Source organism: Mesoplodon densirostris, chromosome 5 (genome assembly GCF_025265405.1).
Source record: "Mesoplodon densirostris isolate mMesDen1 chromosome 5, mMesDen1 primary haplotype, whole genome shotgun sequence".
NCBI classification, from domain to species: domain Eukaryota; kingdom Metazoa; phylum Chordata; class Mammalia; order Artiodactyla; family Ziphiidae; genus Mesoplodon; species Mesoplodon densirostris.
The window spans coordinates 131,801,918-131,821,852 of record NC_082665.1 but is presented as its reverse complement, the minus strand read 5'-3'; the positions used below and the strand labels follow the sequence as shown (position 1 = coordinate 131,821,852).

The following is a 19,935-nucleotide window of genomic DNA, read 5'->3' as shown; positions in this document are numbered from 1 at the left end:
AGGACCTATTTACAAACCCTATCTGGTTGCATCTACCGCGGAACATACGATATCAAGACTTCGTGTCATGCAAGGGGCCAGTAGGCTAGTATTTATGGGGTGCGAATTAGAGGAGGGGGCAAAACAAAATGGGAAACCAGGCTCAATATATCTGTATATTGATTCAAATTTCTAGCTCTTGGGAAGATCAAAGTTCCTGATTCAGAATCTCCACTTCTCAGGTACCCTTTGCTTCTAATCCATTCCAGAACTAGCTATTAAATACAAGGCATTAAGTTGAGGACCCAAATAAGAATAAGACTCTGTGCCTGTCCTCAGGATGCTCCCAGCCCGTGTAGGGAACACCTGTTGTTCTCTCTTTCCTCCCCTCTCTCTCTCTCTCTCTCTCTCTCTCTCTCTCTCACACACACACACACACACACACCTACCTCCTGAACTCAAAACAAGTTTGACATTGAAAGTCACCCAACAGAGGTGCTGCCAGCATGTCACACTGTGGGGAGGTGAGAATGCCCCCCACCTGCCCCTGCTGTTGGAGGAGCATAGGGGTACACTTAGGAGGGAGGTGGGTTAGCACAGAGGGGGAGGAAGGCGGGGACAGTACCACCCAGGCAGCTCACGTGGGGGTCTTTGGGGAGCAGGACAAGAGGCCAGCACGGGGCAGGCGGGCAGGCTGAGTGGCTGTGTGTACGGTGTCGCCCACGCCGATTCACATGGAGCTGATTCTGCAGGTGGCAAAGGGCCGTGGCTCCTGGCAAAGGATCACCGGGCTTGGTGCCAGCGCTCTGCTTTATGGGGGCCGGCTCTGAGCAGCAAGGACAGATGTCGCATTGAAGGGTGCCCCTTGCTCTGAGTAAATGAACCGCTGGGCTGGGAGGAGTGTCAGCTGTCCTGTACAGACACTGAGGGCCGTACTGATGATCACACGGGCTGCTCTCCGGGGGCCGGGCTGGGTCATTACCGTAGCAGGGTGGGAGTACCAAGGGCCAACACTTAGCTGAGGAATGTCTTTAGTCCTGGCCACAGATTAATCCATTTGTCCTCACAGTAGCCATCTGAGGGAGGTGCTGTGATGGTCTCTGTGTTACAGACCGGGAAGCGCAGGCACAGAGACGTGAGATAACCTGCCCGAGATGGCACAGAGCTAAGCAAGGGCTGGGCTGAGGCTCCAACCACAGCTGCCCCTCGGGCCAGTTCTCCCGCCACGAGGCTGCTCTTCAGAGGCAGGGACGCGAGTAAACTGCCCTGGAGGCCTCCCTGGCGTCTCCCGCTGCCCCTCCAGGTGGTCTGGATGCTTGAAATCCCACCGCCGGGATCCACCCATTACCGACCCCTCCTTGCACCAGGACAGGACGAACCCAAGGATGCAAGTAAAGCAGGGCCCATACCCTCCACTCAGCAGGGGAGCAGCTCGGGGTGGGGAGAGGGCTGGACAGAGGCAGGTCAGGGGGATCCAGACCAACTAGCAAGGCCCAGGGCCCTGGAGGGGCCAAAGCTGCCCAGATGCTGTTCTGTTCCTGTCGAGGTGCAAGAACACTTGACCAGCTGACACAGAAAACCACCGTTTCTCCAACTTCAGTCCACGCCTACCTTCACGGTTTTTCATGTGCTCACAGGCCAGTACCCTCTGATGATGTCTGCCTAAATTAATTTTTGGTTAGATAAATTTTAGAGAACTTGATTTTACTACTACACAGGGGAAACTAGTAGCATTGGCCATAAATAAATAGGAGGTAAGAGTAAAACACAGACGGCATTTTCAGGTCAACTGCCTCTGTTTGTAAATAAAGTTTCACTAAATAAAGTTTTACTGGAACAAAGCCATGCTCCTTCATAAAACTTCCACGCTGCAATCAGGGCAACTGATACCCAGTGGCCTGCAGAGCCTAAAATATGTCCGATCTGGACACTTAAGAAAATTCACACACCTCTGAAATAAATACAACTTCTCACTAGGGACAGTTGCCTGTCCTCTCTATTAAAAACAGTGGGGGGCTTCCCTGGTGGCGCAGTGGTTGAGAGTCTGCCTGCCAATGCAGGGGACACGAGTTCGTGCCCCGGTCCGGGAAGATCCCACATGTCGCCGAGCGGCTGGGCCCGTGAGCCATGGCCGCTGAGCCTGCACGTCCGGAGCCTGTGCACTGCAACGGGAGAGGCCACAACAATGAGAGGCCCGTGTGCCGCAGAAAAAAAAAAAAAACAACAACAGTGGGGAGCAAAGGTTCATGAGGTATTAACTAAGGGTGTACCAGCAACAAACTCGGATTTTCTCCCTGGCAATAAAAAGACTGTATGCATATTGACTGAAAAGGGAATAACGTTACCACCGTATGATTTGATATTATTCAGCTCTCCCTAAATTATGTTTCACACCACTGTGGGCAGAGTTTACACCAGGGGAAATACTGTATTAAACCAGTACATACATCAAATCAAATCGTATATGTAAACGATAGAATATGTGCCTTGGGAACAAAGATGGGTGAAGATACAGAAAACTTTGTAACATTAAATGTACGTAAGAACTTTACTGTTAGAGAAGCGAAGTGAAGCTTGAAAAGATCCAGGGGCTGGAACTGGGCCCGTGGGCTGCAGCCAGCACCGTGACTTAGGCAGGGATCAGCCTCTCTGAATCTCAGGAACACTGGGGATCAGAATACTATTCCTGCCCCGCCCAGCACACGGGATGACCCTCAGTCTTGGGAGACCCTGATGTTGGTAAAGCACTTTGTGCTCGTATCACCCACATGGCTGACGGCAAAGGCAGTGCCAGGGTAGAGGCCGAAAGGTGGTAAGATTTGGTTGGGAGAAAGGAGATGATGGATCCAGGGGAAAGGCAGGCCACAGAGTCCCAAACAGAGGATTTGGAGAGGGACGTCCCTGGCGGTCCAGTGGTTAAGACTTCGCCTTCCAATGTAGGGGGTGCGGGTTTGATCCCTGATCGGGGAGCTAAGAACCCACATGCCTCGTGGTGTCCAAAAACCCAAAACATAAAACAGAAGCAATATTGTAACAAATTCAATGAAGACTTTAAAAATGGTGCACATCAAAAAAATCTTAAAAAAAGAATGCAGAGAGATGGAAGGTGCCATGTGGGCAAAAAAAGGAGGATGCTGGGAGGAAGGGGGCTTTGCCTCGGGGGCAATTTGGCTTGGGTTCAGCACCTCCCCAGAGACCGCAAGGCCTCACCTTGAGCTGACGATGCAGGAAGGCATCCTTTCTAACACCCTAGTTCAGCTTTCCCCATGGAGTAGGGTTCCATGACGCCAGGATCCTGTCCCGTTCTCTGATTACACATCCCAGCATCTCCGGGCAGATGAGCCACCTGCCTCGAAGTTTACAGTAGCCAGGGAAGGCAGATATTTATTTTAGAAGCTATGTCTGCAAGCTTTCTCCTTAATGCTGTGACATAATATTCGGGGCCGTACATCTAAACCGCAGCATCATAAACAATTCAACACGAACAGAGCCTCCGCCCTTCACCTGCCTCTTGAAGGAGGACCAAGGCGGTAGTTATTAAAATAACAACCAGCTGTGGCAGCGACAGCAGAGAACAGAGCCTGTGTCAACAGCAGAGGAAGAACCCGAGAGAACAGGGGTCCTTTATGTAGAACCGACCATGTGCCAGGCACGGTCCGAGGCACGAGACCCGCCAGCAAGGCTGCCCACACTGGGGCTCAGCTCGGGCCCTGCAGCAAAAGCACGCGTCCTGCCCAAGACGAGACAGCTCGAGAGCAGGGCCGGATTCGAACCCAGCTCAGCCTCCCTTCAAAGCCCTTTGTTCCTTCCTTCCTCTGCTCTGTCCTGCTGCGTAATGGAAATGTCTCCTTTTTCTAAGGTGAGAACGTGCCCAGTGTCCCCCTTCCAGGCTGTGGGGAGATGATGTGTTCGTAAAGCTGCAGGAATCTGAATACTTCCTTTGCAGCCTGAGTTCTAAGGGGCTGCAAGCCCCACAGCGGCGCGGACATCACCGCCTGCAGGTGCCCAAAGGCAATCTGTTGTTGGTGGGGTTTTTGTTTTTGTTTTAATCTCTTGGACAGATGCGGGAAAACACAAACATGTGGTCAGTGGAATGGGACAGCAGATTTTTATTTTCCAGCTTCCATGGCGCTTTTAGGTATAAAAATATAAAGTTTCTAGTCTTTCATTTAATTCGGGGCTGAGGGGGAGGGGCTTTTGGGGGATTTGTGTGCGGCGGGGAGGAGGCAGGGTTAATGCTGCATCTCTGCTGAACAGAGCAAAAGGATCACAGTGAGCCTCAGAAACACAGTAATGGGCTACGACGTGGGAACAAATGAAGAAATAAACTGAAATGAGAAAGACATTACGTGACCTGATGATGATTTTCATGTAATTTGCCAAGTACACAAGGCAACCGACAATATGAATCTCCTCGTTATTAAGCCAGTAAAATCCAGCCATAGAACCAACGAGCACATCAATATAATTTGTGCACCAAGAAAAGTGATTTTAACTGAGGTTAAGTGCCTTTAATCCAAAAGGTTTGTTTTAATGTACGTTTAACACTAAAGGGGAAATGAGAGAAACAGAGAACAACAAAAGCCTCTCGTGGAAATATCTAAGTGTCCGTACAAAGCACATTTATGGCAGCCAACCCACCCATGGGGACATTCACATCTAAAGTATAAATCGGAATTTAGAGACTTTATAAAAAGCTGTTTTTAAGCTCAATATGCCCCAAATGAGAAGTTGTCAATGAGTGCTTAGGGACTCTTAAATTCAGAGATTATTCAATTGCTCTATTCTATAAAAACACTTATGAAACTGTCATAGTAAAAAAAAAATGCTGTGAAATAAACCCCGAACAGCATTCTCACACAAAATCAAAGACGTGTTTTGCCTGCCCCTCAGAGGCGTGGACTACATAAATATAAGCTCCAAGAGAATGTAAAAGAGGGTCCTTTGTAAATTAAAAGCCAGCGATTGTGAGAAAGGAAAGAAGAAATAGAAGGGGGTGACAGCCTCAGTACCTTCCCTAACATCTTTTGTTACAGGCACGGGTGGAGGGCGCCCAACCTGAAGGCCAGAGGCTCACGGAACCTGGCATAGGTTAGAGGCACCAGGGACCACAATTCCCCCTTCATCACAGCTCACGAGTCTTGGTTCAGGCTAGTTCTCATCTCCCACTCTCCTCCCCCAAGTCCAGCCTGTCCCTGTACCTCTGCCTTCTGTCTGTGAGCAACTTCACTGACAATGAGACAGGCTGGGACCTGGGACCTGGGACCTGGGACCTTTTGCTGCAGTGCTTGCACCTGGACAAACTCTGCTCCAGCAACAAAATACAAAGAAATTATAAGGGACTAAAAATAGCTGTGTGCATGCACAGCTGGGGCAAAATTATACACAAGATACAAAAAGACCGAAAACCCAGCTGCCACTTCTGAAGAGCCTGGAGTGAGAGCAGGGCACTGCGCATGCCCCCTGCACTCAGCATCACCAAAGGGGGTGGGCAAACCACCTAAGCCACACCTCTGGCCCTGCCCCTGGCCCTGCCCCTACCCTCACCCCATATAAGGAACCAGCTCGCCCCCCACTCAGGGGGCAAGTGAGCTTGTTCTCGCTTGTTCTCACTCCCCTCTGCTGCAGCAGGGGCCCCAATAAAGCCTTGTCTGGATTTCTTGTCTGGCCTCTAGTAAATTTCTACTGATTGAGGAGGCCAAGAACCTTAGTCAGTATCACCAAGGTTTGGCAAAAGGGAGCTGCAATCCCACGGCCACCCCTTGTCCATCTCAGCCTCTCCACCTTCACTGGGCCTTTCGTGCACAGTCACACAGGATGCCTGCTCAGCTGAACAGTCTGCCCAGCAAACACACTAGAAGGTCTGACGTCTTCCAGGAGAGGCAACTGGCAAGAGGCAGCTGACTGATGAAACACTGTTGTCTAAACAGGATGAAAAGCATCAATTCTCACATCACGCCCAGGCTGTCAGTCAACAGTAATGCTCCTCGCATCCAGGTAGAAAACACAGCCCCAGGGAAGGTGCATAACTTGTTCTGGGCCCAGAGCAGAGAAGTGAGTGAGTGACAGCTGAATAGCTATACCAAGAAAGGCTCTGTGGCTGACAACTTTTCACGATGTAAAGCTAGGGAGATGCTGGGTTTGGTCATCTCTTAATACAGCCACATCACTATGTATTTGAGAAATACAAATCAAAACTACAGGGCTTCCCTGGTGGCGCAGTGGTTGAGAGTCCGCCTGCCGATGCAGGGGACATGGGTTCGTGCCCCAGTGCGGGAAGATCCCACATGCCGTGGAGTGGCTGGGCCCGTAAGCCATGGCCGCAGAGCCTGCGCGTCTGGAGCCTGTGCTCCGCAACGGGAGAGGCCACAACAGTGAGAGGCCCGTGTACCGCAAAACAAACAAACAAACAAACAAACAAACTACAATGAAGTATCTCACCTCCCACCAGTCAGAATGGCCACCATCACAAAGTCTACAAACAGTAAATGCTGGAGAGGGTGTGAAGAAAAGGGAACCCTTGTAAACTGTTGGTGGGAATGTAAATTGGTGCAGCCACTATGGAGAGCAGCACGGAGGTTCCTTAAAAAACTGAAAATAGAGCTACCATATGATCCAGCAATCCCACTGCTGGGCATATACCCAGATAAAACTACAATTCGAAAATATACATGCACCCCAATGTTCACTGCAGCACTGTTTACAGCAGCCAAGACATGGAAGCAACCTAAATGTCCATCCACAGAGGAATGGATAAAGAAGATGTGGTACATATATACACTGGAATATTACTCAGCTATAAAAAAGAATGAAATAATGCCATTTGCAGTGACATGGAAGGACCTAGGGATTATCATACTGAGTGAAGTCAGTCAGACAGAGAAAGACAAATACCACCCATCCCTTATAATGTGGAATCTAAAAAACGGTACAAATGAACTTATTTACATAACAGAAATAGAGTGACAGATGTAGAAAATAAACTTATGGTTACGGGGGGGTGGGGTAAGCCTTGGGGGAGGGATAAATTGGGAGACTGGGACTGACATATACACACTACTATATATAAAATAGATAACTAATAAGGACCTACTGTATAGCACAGGGAACCAATACTCCACTCTGTAATGGCCCATATGGGAAAAGAGTCTTAAAAAGAGTGGACATGTGTATATGTATAGCTGAGTCACTTTGCTGTACACCTGAAACTCACACAACATGGTAAATCAATCACTCTCCAATAAAAAATAAATAAGTAAACAAACCACTTGGCCACTCTGACTTCGCTGAGGAAACCATCATACTAGCTTCTCGGCCTACATGGTAAGGAAGACAGGATGCTTGCCGTTCAGGAGTTTATAATCAAGCCACGGAGCCTCGTGCTATAAGCTTGTGGTTCCTGGACGTATGTCCAGAGCCCCACAGGAGCGCAGGGGGAAGAGTGCCTAACTCTGCGGGAGTGTGGGGTGGGGTCCGAGGGCGGCTTCCAAGAGCAAATGGCATCTCAGCAGGCTCCTGCAGTTGCTCGGACAAACGAGTGGAAACCCAGCCCCAGGGCACAGCCTTTGCCAGAGCGTGCAGGTGTGAGGCATGCAGGTGTGAGGCTCACGGGTCCTCAGGCTCCAGGGCAGCTGGAAGCTGGGTGACAGTCCGTCGGAGGAAAGCTGGGGACGGTGGGCGGGGGCGAGCTGGGGGTGAGGTCACCACTGGGGGAGCCCCTGCAAGCCTCGGGCCAAACCCAGCCCTACACCTGCTTTTGTAAATAAAGATGTACTGGGACACAGCCAGATCCTCTTTGTCCATGTATTTTCTATTGCTGCGTTTGTGCTACCATGGCAGAGTTAAGGAACTGAGACAGAGATCATACAGTCCACAAAGCCGAAACATTTTCTATTTGACCCTTTTTTAAAAGTCTGAGGATCGCTGGCTGAAAGACTTGAACTATCGCTGGGATTTCCGTAACTGACTCAAATGCGTGTGGTCAGCTCCTGTGGTCTCCAAGCAGCGTGGTCTCACCCGGCTCCCTCCCCATCACGGACATAAGCTTGTCTGCATAGCTCACTGACAATCCCAAATTTTGTGTCTTCATTTACTGTTGATCCTTTTTTCCTTGTTCCTACTTTAGGGCTTTGCTGCACACTTTCCTTGCCTGACACGGTTACAAGCCTCCCACCCGCCAGCAGAAGCTCATCACTCAACTTGGGAGTCGTGTTACTTCCTTTGCTTCCTCCCCAAGTTCTTCATAAATTTTTGTACTGCTTTTAGAATGCAGCTGAAAATCGATTTTTCCCCCTTACTGTTACCACTTTCAAATTCCGTGGTCTGACAAAGAGCTATTCCTCCACAAAAAAGGTTCCCCTACTGTACAAAGCCCTTGGAAAATATAAGGCATACCCACCAGCATTTATAGAACAGAAAAATGAAGAAATAATCATGCTTTGCTGACGGGACATACAATAAAGGATTTCTTTTACAGGTACATCCCCTTATACTTTTAAAACCAAATGTGATCTATGAAAATTAAATTTGCACATGATTTTCCAGGGCGTACATCTCTAATATGTAGCAAGGAGTGTAATTATTGTTTTATTAACCACTGTCCAAAAAACCCAGAGTTTTCAAGGCTGCTTTTTATGGCATGCAGTATACATTGCTCCCTGGGCCCAGATCCCAGGGCTGCGCCTTACCAACCGGGTTCGCTTGAGGAAGTTAACCTCCCTGTGCCTCCGCTTCCACATCTTGCTGGAAAGGAGGGAGAGAGGAATTATAACTAACCTACCTTGCAGGGTTGTTATGAGGATCAAATGGTATGAAGTATTACAAGAGGCTAATGCAGTGCCTGGCCCATAGAAAACACTGCGTCTATGTTAGCTGCTACCATGGGATGATTCTCAGGTTTCTTTCTTTCTTTTCCCCCGCGGCATAAAGAATAAGAACGTACTGGGAACAGCGCTATGAGACGATATTTCGTGGGGAACATGAAGTCGTTTCTGCCTCCTGACTTTCTGGTTTCCCACTGAGAAACACTTCTTCCACACCCTTGGCTCTTGTGCTTTGGGTGGGTCCGGGGCTGGGCACACGATCCAAAACTAGCCAATCACCGTATTTAGCCCCTAACACCCCAAAGTCCTGCATTCACAGAGGATCTGAGGCTTTCTCTTTCTGCCGGGTAGGCTATTGGTTGGCCATCTTTATTAGCCATTTGGAAAATCTTTCCAGAAACAAAACCAACACAGCAAAAAACACCCCAAAAAACAAAAACCCAGCCCTGAGAAATGAAGAGGAACGATGAGAATGCCCCTAAAACAAATGTGAGCCTTTGGATCCAGTCGTGTAATCCAGTTACATGTGTTGATTTTTTAGCTTATGTCAAGGTTGGAGCTGGGTTTTCTGTCCCTTGCATCCAAAGGGTTCTGATACATACTCGTGAAGTGACATGACCTCTGGCCCCAGTGGAATGCAAACCTTGCTAATCTTGGTGCTGCAAAGGAAGCATGGCAAGCAGAGGTGGCAGACATGAACTGTAAGCTTGGTTCTGTCTTTAGCCAGTTGGGGATTTGCTGGGAAAAGTGTTTCATCTTTCTGGGTCCTGGTGTACTCGTATGTCAAAGGAGAGAGGTGAGTGAAAATCAATCTCTAAGATCCGTTTTCAGCTCCACCATCCTATGAGTCTCTGTTATTCCCGGGTTTGTTTCAGTGGTGGGTACTGTGGTATAATTGATGAGTGATTCTCATATTTTCCTGCTTCCTTCTGTTTCAACTTTAAAATTTTTCTATTAGACTCTCAGTCACTATACTCCAAGTGTATATTTCTTCCCCTTCAATTTCCTTCTGAAGAAAATATATTTATTTTTGTTTACTTGGGCATAATGATCCCATTTTCTTCCCATTTCTATATTTTTAAATCTAATTAAGGTGATAAGTTCCTTGAGGGTTGAAACTAGAGTTCTCCTGTGGGTGTAAACATTATTTTTTTTAATTGGCAACCAACCTTCCAGTTTTTACAGAGAAGCAGGATATGGGTTTTAAGTAATGTAAGCAGGAAATGGGTCTCCAGCCCACACAAAATAAATGCAAAAGTACTGATTTACCCTGAGTCCACATCTGGCTTACTCATTTATAATTTTAGCCTGAACTGAAATTCTCCCACAGAACTGCAGTGTAACATCCACATCTACAGAATGTCAGACCAAAAATGGGGAGTTAGGGGGATCATCCTGTGAGTCTCGCTTATACATATAAATAATTTGCCTATTTCAGGGCAATATCATGCTTTTCTCATTAGTGCTAGGGTTTGGGGACTGAGCTAAGTAAAGATTAGCTTCAAAGCTTCACATTCATTGATTTTTTAAAAAAGGTTTTTAAAATAACATTTATTTCTTCAAAGTTAACATGTGCATAATAGGAAACCAAAAAACACAAGAAGCAAAAAACAAAGTCATCCGTAATCCCGAGCAGTTTACCATTTGATGTGTCCTTCTAGGTCTCGTTTCTGTATTTACACAACTAAGCATCCATTTTTATGTAATTAAGATCATACAGTTAGGTATCATGCTTTTTCACACACCATGAATATTTACCATTCTGTCTTTCCACTCTTCCATCCACAGAGCCTGCTCTGTTCTGCAGCTGACCTCCCTTGGGGCTGGAGAACACTTGCATCTCCTTGTTCACATGCGTCAGAAGGCAGGACACTTCTGCCCCAATATTCTAAGCATGAGTTTTTTGTTTTAGTAATTTTATTTTGATACAATTTCAAATTTGCTCAGAAGTTGCAAGAATAGTACAAGGAACTCCTTCACTGTGTATCCCTTCACTCAGATTCATAAGTCTTAATATCCTGCCACATTTTCTTCCTCTCTTTCATTCTCTCTCTCTCTCTCTCTACACACACACACACACACACACAGCCCTTTTGGACCATGGAGAGTTAGTGGCATATATCAAGAATAAGAACATTCACTTATGTAACAATAGCACAATGATCAAAGTCAGGACACTCAAAGTTGATTGAATGTGATATTCTAATTGACAACCTATGTTCAAATTTCAATAACTGTCCCAATAATGCCCTTTATAGGTAGCTTTCCTCCACTGCAGGGTCATCAGGATCATGCCTTGCACTTAGCTGTCATGTCTTAGTCTGTCTGTCTTTCATAATCTTGGCAATTTTGAATTTCAGTTTAGTTTAGTTTTTTTAATTGGGTTACTTCCTTTCTTATCATTGAATTTTCAGAGGTTTTCCATATTCTACGTATAAGTCCTTAGCAGATACGTGATTTGTGAGTATTTTCTCCTCGTCTGTGGCTTGGCTTGTCATTAATTTCACAGTGTCATTTGAACAGCAGATATTTCCTGATTTTGATGAAGTCTGATTTACCATTTTTTTCCTTTTATGGGTCACAAGCATGAGACTTGAACCCATTCTCACTGGACCAGCCTAGGTTACATGTTCGCCATGAACCAATGACTGTGGCTGGGGCAGGTTATACTGACTGGCTGAGTCAAATGAATGGATCCAACCCTGATGTCTTCCCTGAGGAGTAGAAACCCAAGACGTAGAAAAGCCTATGTAAACTCTGGGCAGAGTTAGGAAAGGTGAGGGGCAGGAAAGACACTGGCAGGCCACCAAGAAACGTCCCAAGTCAGAGCTCCCAGCAGAGCTCCCGTCGCCAGCTGTGCACTCTCAGGGAAGCCTTGGCCGGCTCCAGGGGCCTCGCTCCTATGGCCACATGTCCCAGTTCCAAAATCCAAGAGCTTCTAACTGACATAAAGCCTTCAAACCCCGCTGTCGGACTGTGGTTTTTCATCCCACTCTCGTAGGGGTCAGTGGGCGTGGCTTAGCATCTCCAGGGCCCCTCAGAGCGCCCCGCCCAGTGCCCCACTCAGATGCTCAAGTGTCGGGACGCAGGGGGGGCAGGTGGGCAGCGATTCCACCGAGCGCCCAACCAGGCACACATCCCTGCATCTTTCTTACACCTGCCTGAGCCCGGCCACGCGCCTGGCATGTTCTTGTTCCCTTCGTGATTTTTTGGTGCTGTATGTACTCTGCCTGTATATGTACTCTGCATGTATAATTCAAAGACCCACAAGCAGATGATTATGGACCACTCATTTTTAATCTATTCAAATGTTCTCTTCTGAATTAATCAAGTGTGTAATTGTTTGGAGGAGTGGGGCTGAATCGAGTTTGGAAAAATGCCAACGTGCCAAGTTTCTAAATGTTTCTTTGCCAGCAAACGTTTTACACTCCCTCCCCTCTGAAAAAGGGTCCATTATCACCACATGCCTCTCGCCTCATTCTATTCTCATCAACACAGGCAAAGCTCTTCATTCCTACTGTCGAGATGGGGAAACAGAGTCTCTATGTGGCTCTAGGACCAGTTACCAGTGGCTCAGAGACACAGAGCTGGTTAGTAACCTCTCTGGAATACAAGCCTGCTGTCCACGGCACCCAGCGCCTGCCTCTTCACCAACTGCCACTCAAATTGTACCTGAAAACCCCCACAGTTGTTCTATTTCCATGTCATCTCTGTTGACACCTACCCCTGGCAAACTATCATTCATGTCACGCCTGAATTCCACACGGTGACGTCCTCCATGACTTGATTTTGGAGGCTGAGCAACCATATTTGTAGATAAGGCAAAGAGAAAACAGACTGTTGAGACTCCACTTACATTCTTTGGACATCCCCACTTCAAAGCACTTCTGGAGTCGACAGTACTGGCATCGATTCCTGGTGACTTTATTAATAACACAGCTCTTATCTCGGTGACAAGTGTAAATCATGTTCTTCTGAATGCTTCTGCGGAAAAACCCCTGCAAGCAACCAAGGAGATGAGAAAATTAAGCAACACTACTGAGCTTCACGAGAAATCAAAGCCAACCTTATCAATGCATTGACTGTTCGTTCTGAGTAATGAAGTGACGGCAGCAGAAAAGTTAACTTATTTAAGCCTTAAAATCCTTGTGAAATACGAATAGTCAGTTCTCGCCCTTTGCTGCAAACCAGAAAGTCCCTTTTAATCAAAACGGGACCGTTATTATCTTGCTGAAAGAAAATGAATACCAAGAATTCACTTGGAAAACATAATGCAGACTTGGGTTCACTCCAAACAGGCTTAACTTCCTAAGTGGCTCCCTTGCTGGCCAGAACGATATCAGGTGAGTCCACTGTCAAGAAAGCCAATAGAAGAAGCATTCCACTTGCACAAGAAATTATACGCTTCGTGAAAGAATAAGGTCTTTCCAAAGGAGTCTTCTCCAAATGCTCTTACATATTTAGCTCTCGTGATAATATTTAAAACACGATTTAATTTGCGAAGTGTTTAGAAAAATATTATCCAAGATTGGAAACAAGGCAGAAAAATGATTGTCTGCTCACTTAATGGCATGTGAGAGCTGTGATGTCCAATATGGTAGCTACGAATCACGTGTGGCTATTTAAATCAAAATTAATGAAAATTAAATAAAATTAGTATGCTAATCTCCAGGTCCATCCATGTTGCTGCAAATGGCATTATTTCATTCTTTAATGGCTAATATTGCACTGTATGTATGTACCATATCGTCTTTATCCATTCACCTGTGGCTGGACATTTAGGTTGCTTCCATGTCTTGGCTACTATAAACAGTGCTGCAATGAACACTGGGGTGCACGTATCCTTTCAAACCATGTTTTTCTCCAGATATACGCCCAGGAGTGGGATTGCTGGATCATATGGCAGCTCTATTTTTAGGTTTTTTTTTTTTTTCAGGAACCTCCATACTGTTCTCCATAGTGGCTGCACCAATTTACATTCCCACCAACAGTGCAGGAGGGTTCCCTTTTCTCCACACCCTCTGCAGCATTTACTATTGGTAGACTTTTTGATGATGGCCATTCTGATCTATGTGAGGTGATACCTCATTGTAGTTTGATTTGCATTTCTCTAATAACTAGTGATGTTGAGCATCTTTTCATGGGCCTCTTTGCCCACTGTATGTCTTCTTTGGAGAAATGTCTATGTAGGTCTTCTGCCCACTTTTTCTTTCTTTCTTTTTTTTTTTAACATCTTTATTGGAGTATAATTGCTTTACAATGGTGCCCACTTTTTGACTGGGTTGTTTTTTTTTTTTTTTTGATATTGACCTTCATGAGCTGCTTGTAAACTCTGGAGATTAATCCCTTCAAGTGCTCAACAGCCACACATGTGCAGGGGCTACCACACTGGGCAGCACATGTACAGAATATTTCCATCATTGCAGGAAGTTACCTAGGGCAATGCGTACGCCACACTGACTGCCAAACTTACCCGAGTCATCTAACGGTCTCGGGAAATGTAACTTCCTTTGACTTACTGTTTATTACTGACTGAACCTTGACTCTGTAAAGATTGCAGAAGACTGGTAACTTATAAATCATATGTGCCTAGTATAGGTGCAAAGATTCCTGCCTGGTTGAAATATAACCAAAGATTATTGTTTTATTGCCTTGTAGAACATTAAGCAGTTGGGTCTAACTTTGCCACCTTATTCCAGCCTTCTTTTTTCCAATCACTCTATCTGTCTTGTCTGCCTACCTCCCTCCCTACCTATTTTTTTCATATCCTTCTTTGAACCAGCTTTGTCATCTGACTGTTTCCCTCATTAATGAGTGAAATAAGTCTTCAACATGTGCTTACTGCATATTTGAATAAGTATTTTTTTTTAACTTTTGGAAAGTTATATTTTGACTGAAGAAGCAATTTATCCTGATTTTTTTGGAAACACTGATGAAACAAATCACACTTCAGGCTCCATGAGCACAGGGTCTCCCCCCAGCTTCTCCTCTCTGTGTACCCATCTCCCCACACAGCTTTGCAGAGAACGAAAAATTAAGTGGCGCTTGTTAAGACAGAGATGATAGAAGAGTGAGTGACGGGTAAACCTGCTGTCTTTTCTAATCGCCCAACAAAAACCTCTACGCTGCTAGGGGTATCACGAGCAAGGAGTTACACCGCATCAATTGTGATGTGACTTTTACCTCCGTTAGTAACAATTCTCTTGAATGTGGGAAGCACACCATCCACTGTGTTGAACAGCAAACAAGACGTGCCATCTGACTTCAACTTTCCCTGTAGTACATTAACACCCCAGGAGCCAGAACTAAAGACCTTCAAAGCTAAAGCACATCAGCAAAGGAAGCTCACGTAACACACATTGCTTAGGATATTTACGTGGGCACCCTAGGATTTTAACATCTAAAAAAACATATTTTTACTGGCATCGTTCGACTGTAAACGCCTGGAAATCTTGTTTAAGGTTGCAACTCCTCTCACATCCCAGACACACACATTTTCCAAGAAAACGTAGTTTATTTTTGTACCTCTGGAGCTACAAATATGCTCAGAATCTAAAATAACAGGTTATAAATACTCTGAAGCTCTAAGAGAATCTGTGCACTGTGGTCACCTCAAACATATTTTTTCCTGCAAAGAATACCTACAGGACACTCTCGGCTGCCAGATGTACAAACTCAATTGACAGAAACTTCACTGCTCTCCCGTCAAGTTACACTGACACATGGAAGATCCGGTCTTTTTGCAGGTGTGAAGCAAGTGAGGTATGGACCAAGGTGACCTCCTCCACTTATTACAAACTGAATAATCAGTTCAGCAAATTCTTAGTGAGTGAGCACAAAGGAGCGGAAACCCATCTCCTGACACCCGGAGGAAAGACGAAGAGAGAATTAAGAACTTTATATGTCACTAATTATGCAGTCAGCGTGGTTCAGGAGCAATGACAGCAGAAACTAAATAGGACTTCTCGGTTTTCCCAATCAGAGCTTGGGCTGGATTTCAGGAGGAGGTCTAAGTTTCAGTAAATCATTTCCACCAGGGTAGAATACTTGCTGACTAAAATGTATGCTGTGAGGTATTTTTATTCATGGGCTGGGTAAACAGAAATGCCCTCTGAGGCCAAAGAGAGGTTTGCATTGTCCAAACCCCTTTCCTCCACAGTAGATACTGTGAACCGTTCTGTAAACCTCGTTTCCACTGCTTGGAGGACCTCGTGTGTGCGTGCGTGCGTGCGGCACCATAGCCCGTGTCACCAAAATTTTATCTACTTAATGTTTTATTTAGGTTGATTCTTCTTTATTTTTTTTTAAAGATTTGTTTTGATGTGGACCATTTTTTAAAAGTCTTTATTGAATCTGTTAACAATACTGCTTCAGTTTTATGTTTTGGTTTTTTGGCCCCGAGGCATGTGGGATCCTAGCTCCCCAACCAGGGATCAAACCTGCACCCCCTACAATGGAAGGCAAAGTCCCAACCACTGGACTGCCAGGGAAGTCCCTCTTCCTTTATTTTTATTTATTTATTATTATTATTTTTTTGCGGTACTTGGGCCTCTCACTGCTGTGGCCTCTCGCGTTGCGGAGCACAGGCTCCGGACGCGCAGGCTCAGTGGCCATGGCTCACGGGCCCAGCTGCTCCGTGGCATGTGGGATCTTCCCGGATCGGGGCACGAACCCATGTCCCCTGCATCGGCAGGTGGACTCTCAACCACTGCGCCACCAGGGAAGCCCCCTCTTCCTTTATCTTTAACATTATTTAAAATGGAAACCTTTAACCTCTGGCTCAATTTGAATACCAGCACCAACTGTCAATATGAGAAGGCATTCATAAAATAAATAAAATGAAGTCGAACAAAACAATAATCAGATGCGATTTCACTCTCGCTGGATCCTGCTTCTGCTAACCCTCACTCCTGGGTGAAAGGGAATGGAGCAAGACCTAGCTACAGATCAGCACTGACTTGAGGCTTCTCTCTCTTTTTTTTTTTTTTTTGAAGCTTCTCTTGAGGAATTCAGAGAAAATAAACATGTTTCTCACTATGTGATTCAATGAGGTTTAATGCCATGAATCTGTCCCACCTAAAGTTGGGAGCCTCATAATTTGGGAATCAAAACTGTATCCCAAAGTTGTTACATGTAAAATGAGCTTTAGACGTACTGAGTTCAAACAGAAACAGACTCACAGACTTTGAAAATAAACTTCTGGTTACCAAAGGGGAAAGAGGGGAGGGAGGGGTAAATCGGGAGTTTGGGATTAACATATACACACCACTATATATAAAATAGATAACCAACAAGGACCTACTGTATAGCACAGGGAACGCTACTCAATATTCCATAATAACCTACATGGGAACAGAATCTGAAAAAGAATGGATGTATGTATATGTATAACTGAATCACTGCGCTGTATACCTGAAACTAACTCCAATATAAAATAAAAATTAAGTTAAAAAAATTTTTAAGTGGAAAAAAAAAAAGTTTTCCATCAAAGCAAAGTACCGAGTTCAAGTGTGATAGTTCTTGCAGCCAGGAGATGGGTAGAGACACATCTGCAGGAGGAAAGACTGAAAAGCTGAGCAAGTACAGATGAAGGATTTGGTCCTCTTTGGAGGAGCAGCCCCACGGCAGAGAGGGGGCAGGAGGGTGCAGTGGGAGAGTCCTGGCAGGGAAGGAGAGGGGCAGGCTTGGAGAGTCACAGCCTCAGGGCTAGGCGCACTCACGCACTATCTCCTGAGGGAGGGGCTGGAGGCTTACTTCCAAGACCCTTCCCAGCTGTACCTTTCTGGACTCCAAGTGTGTCCTCGCGCCAGGGAGTGACAAGTTGGGATGGCTTGAGAGTGAGGATGAGGGGGCTTCTGTGGGCAAAGAAAATGGCCAAGGAGGAGGTTTGAAGACGAAGGAAGGAGAGACCGTCCACCTGCAGGGGTGACAACTGCGATTTCTTCAGACTCACAGACACAGCGATCAGGCTGGCGGTTGCCAAGGGGGAGGGGGTTGGGGGAGGGATGGAGTGGGAGGCTGGGGATTAGCAGATGGAAGCTATTATGTATGGACTGGATAAAAAACAAGGTCCTACTGTACAGCACCGGGAGCTGTATTCAATATCCTGGGATAAACCATCATGGAAAGGAATATGAAAAAGAATGTATATATGTGTATAACTGAATCACTTTGCTGTACCGCAGAAATTAACACACAACGTTGTAAATCAACTCTACTTCAATAAAAAAATTAAAAAAAAACCCTGCGATTTGTTGGGACTAGCCTGGGGCTTAAAAGACACCAACAAGAGGGCTTTCAGATGGTGTCACCTTTATCTTGGAGCGGAGACCTCACCACACCTCTGTGGGGACCTGGGGCAGGTATCTGTGACCGGATGGAGGCTGGAGTGTCAATCCTGGCTCATGGTTGCTGGTCATCAGGAAGTCTGAGGGCCTGGTTTTCTGACACCAAGCCTAGGGTTGCTGGTGCCACGAGTTTCCTCTTTCACTTTCCAGAAACATCCTTTTTTCCCAGTAAACACAGAAAACTTCTAACAGGTTTTGAAGATGTTATGTCACCTCACCCAGGAAGCCTCCTCTGACTGATCCAAGCACACATGAATGCTTCCTCTTCTAGACAACATTGGGCTTTTGCTTTTCCTTCTACATCACACCTATCTGAGTATGATAGTTAAAATATTAATCAATAGTACCATCTACTTCAGAGGTTACATGGCCATCGTGGGGGAAGTCCAGTCTGTGGCCAGCAGTCACAGCCTCAGGAGTTCCATGGGCTTCAGAGATTTCCACCACTGGGTGTCACAGAAGCACCACCAAGTGTGACATCTTTCTTGCTGGGATTCCAGCCTCCCTGACAGGGGACAAGGAAGGGCTTGGGGGACGGCTCCACAGAACTAGGGTGGACAAGATGGGGACTCCACGGTGACTTCATGTGTCTTCCCTGGACTCACCACAGTGGACTTGGGTTCAAGGAGACAAAGACTGAAGGCAATGGTTAGTCAACAACTGGTAGGAACACAGTTCAATATTTCAGCACCTGGTACAAATGGATTGGTACAAATCAACTGCATATCCCCAGGACCGGGACAGAACCTGACACATGGCAGATATCCAACAAACAGCTGTCGACTGAACGAACGAACAATGGACATCCTCAGCTATAAACAGAGCCAGAGCGATAGTCCTGGATGAGCTACACCTTGATTCCACAAAATATTCCTCAGTGATAATGTATTGCTTGAGGATGATATATGTGTACTTCGGGAAGGAAGCATCCAGATTTCCCTGAGGTTAGAAGAAGACCCACTGATCTGAGTTGTAATCAGGTTAGTCAATCAGGACTTCTGTTGGTTAGCCATGATTTGTGTTGGTTAATCTGTTAATTAACTTTTGTTGGTTAACTGCTAACTTGGTGAAACCTGCCTTCTGCTGCCTAATCATGGCTTCTGCAGCTTAAGCGTGACTTCTATTGTTGGAGATCGCCAAAGCAAGTGACACAATTAATGCTCTAACTACCTAGATCAAGAAGCTAGACCTGCATCACAAACTGGGTCGAGTGTTTTCTAACTACGGATTTTTCAACCTCTCTTACCTCACAGACTCTTCTACTCTTGCTATCAAAGAACTGGGGTCCAGCCAAAAAGAAAAAAAAAATAGTCACTTGGTGGAGAAGGCCACATAGGCCTTACAGCCATTTGCGAAACATTTGCTTCACATCATAGCAATAACCATGGAATGCCCACATCCTGCTCAGATTTCTTCTGTCTCCCCTTGGGGATATGAGGTGCCATTGTTCTAACTAACGTACTATCTATGGGACAGAAACAATCCTAAATCAGAAGGAACGGTATGTCTCTTGTAAACCTAAATATCCTCCTATACCTAACTACTTACAATTCGTAATTCCCTTGATGGACTAGTCAGATGTCCCAAATCTAAACAGGACATGGAGAAAAGTGACTCATCTCACTCCTTCTTCATATTTTGATATGACATTAAGTTGGGCCTCCTTCTCTCCTCTCATACTCTCAAATCATTGCTCCGATTCTCATCATTTTTTCTCCCATTCATGGGCCCTGTTTCACCTTCTAGTTTTCAGATATCATCACATATAATATCTTTCACCCTCTCCC

General features: G+C 45.9%; 1 protein-coding gene across 3 annotated transcripts in view; it reads right to left on the bottom strand.

Annotated features, from left to right (window-relative positions):
* Positions 1-19,935, bottom strand: part of RARB (retinoic acid receptor beta) — a 466,970-nt gene that overhangs the window by 92,065 nt on the left and 354,970 nt on the right. For all 3 annotated transcript variants that reach the window (XM_060099507.1, XM_060099508.1, XM_060099509.1), the window contains exon 3: positions 12,658-12,799. In XM_060099507.1, coding sequence (XP_059955490.1) covers positions 12,658-12,799 — 142 coding nt within the window. The remainder of the gene's footprint in view (positions 1-12,657; positions 12,800-19,935) is intronic.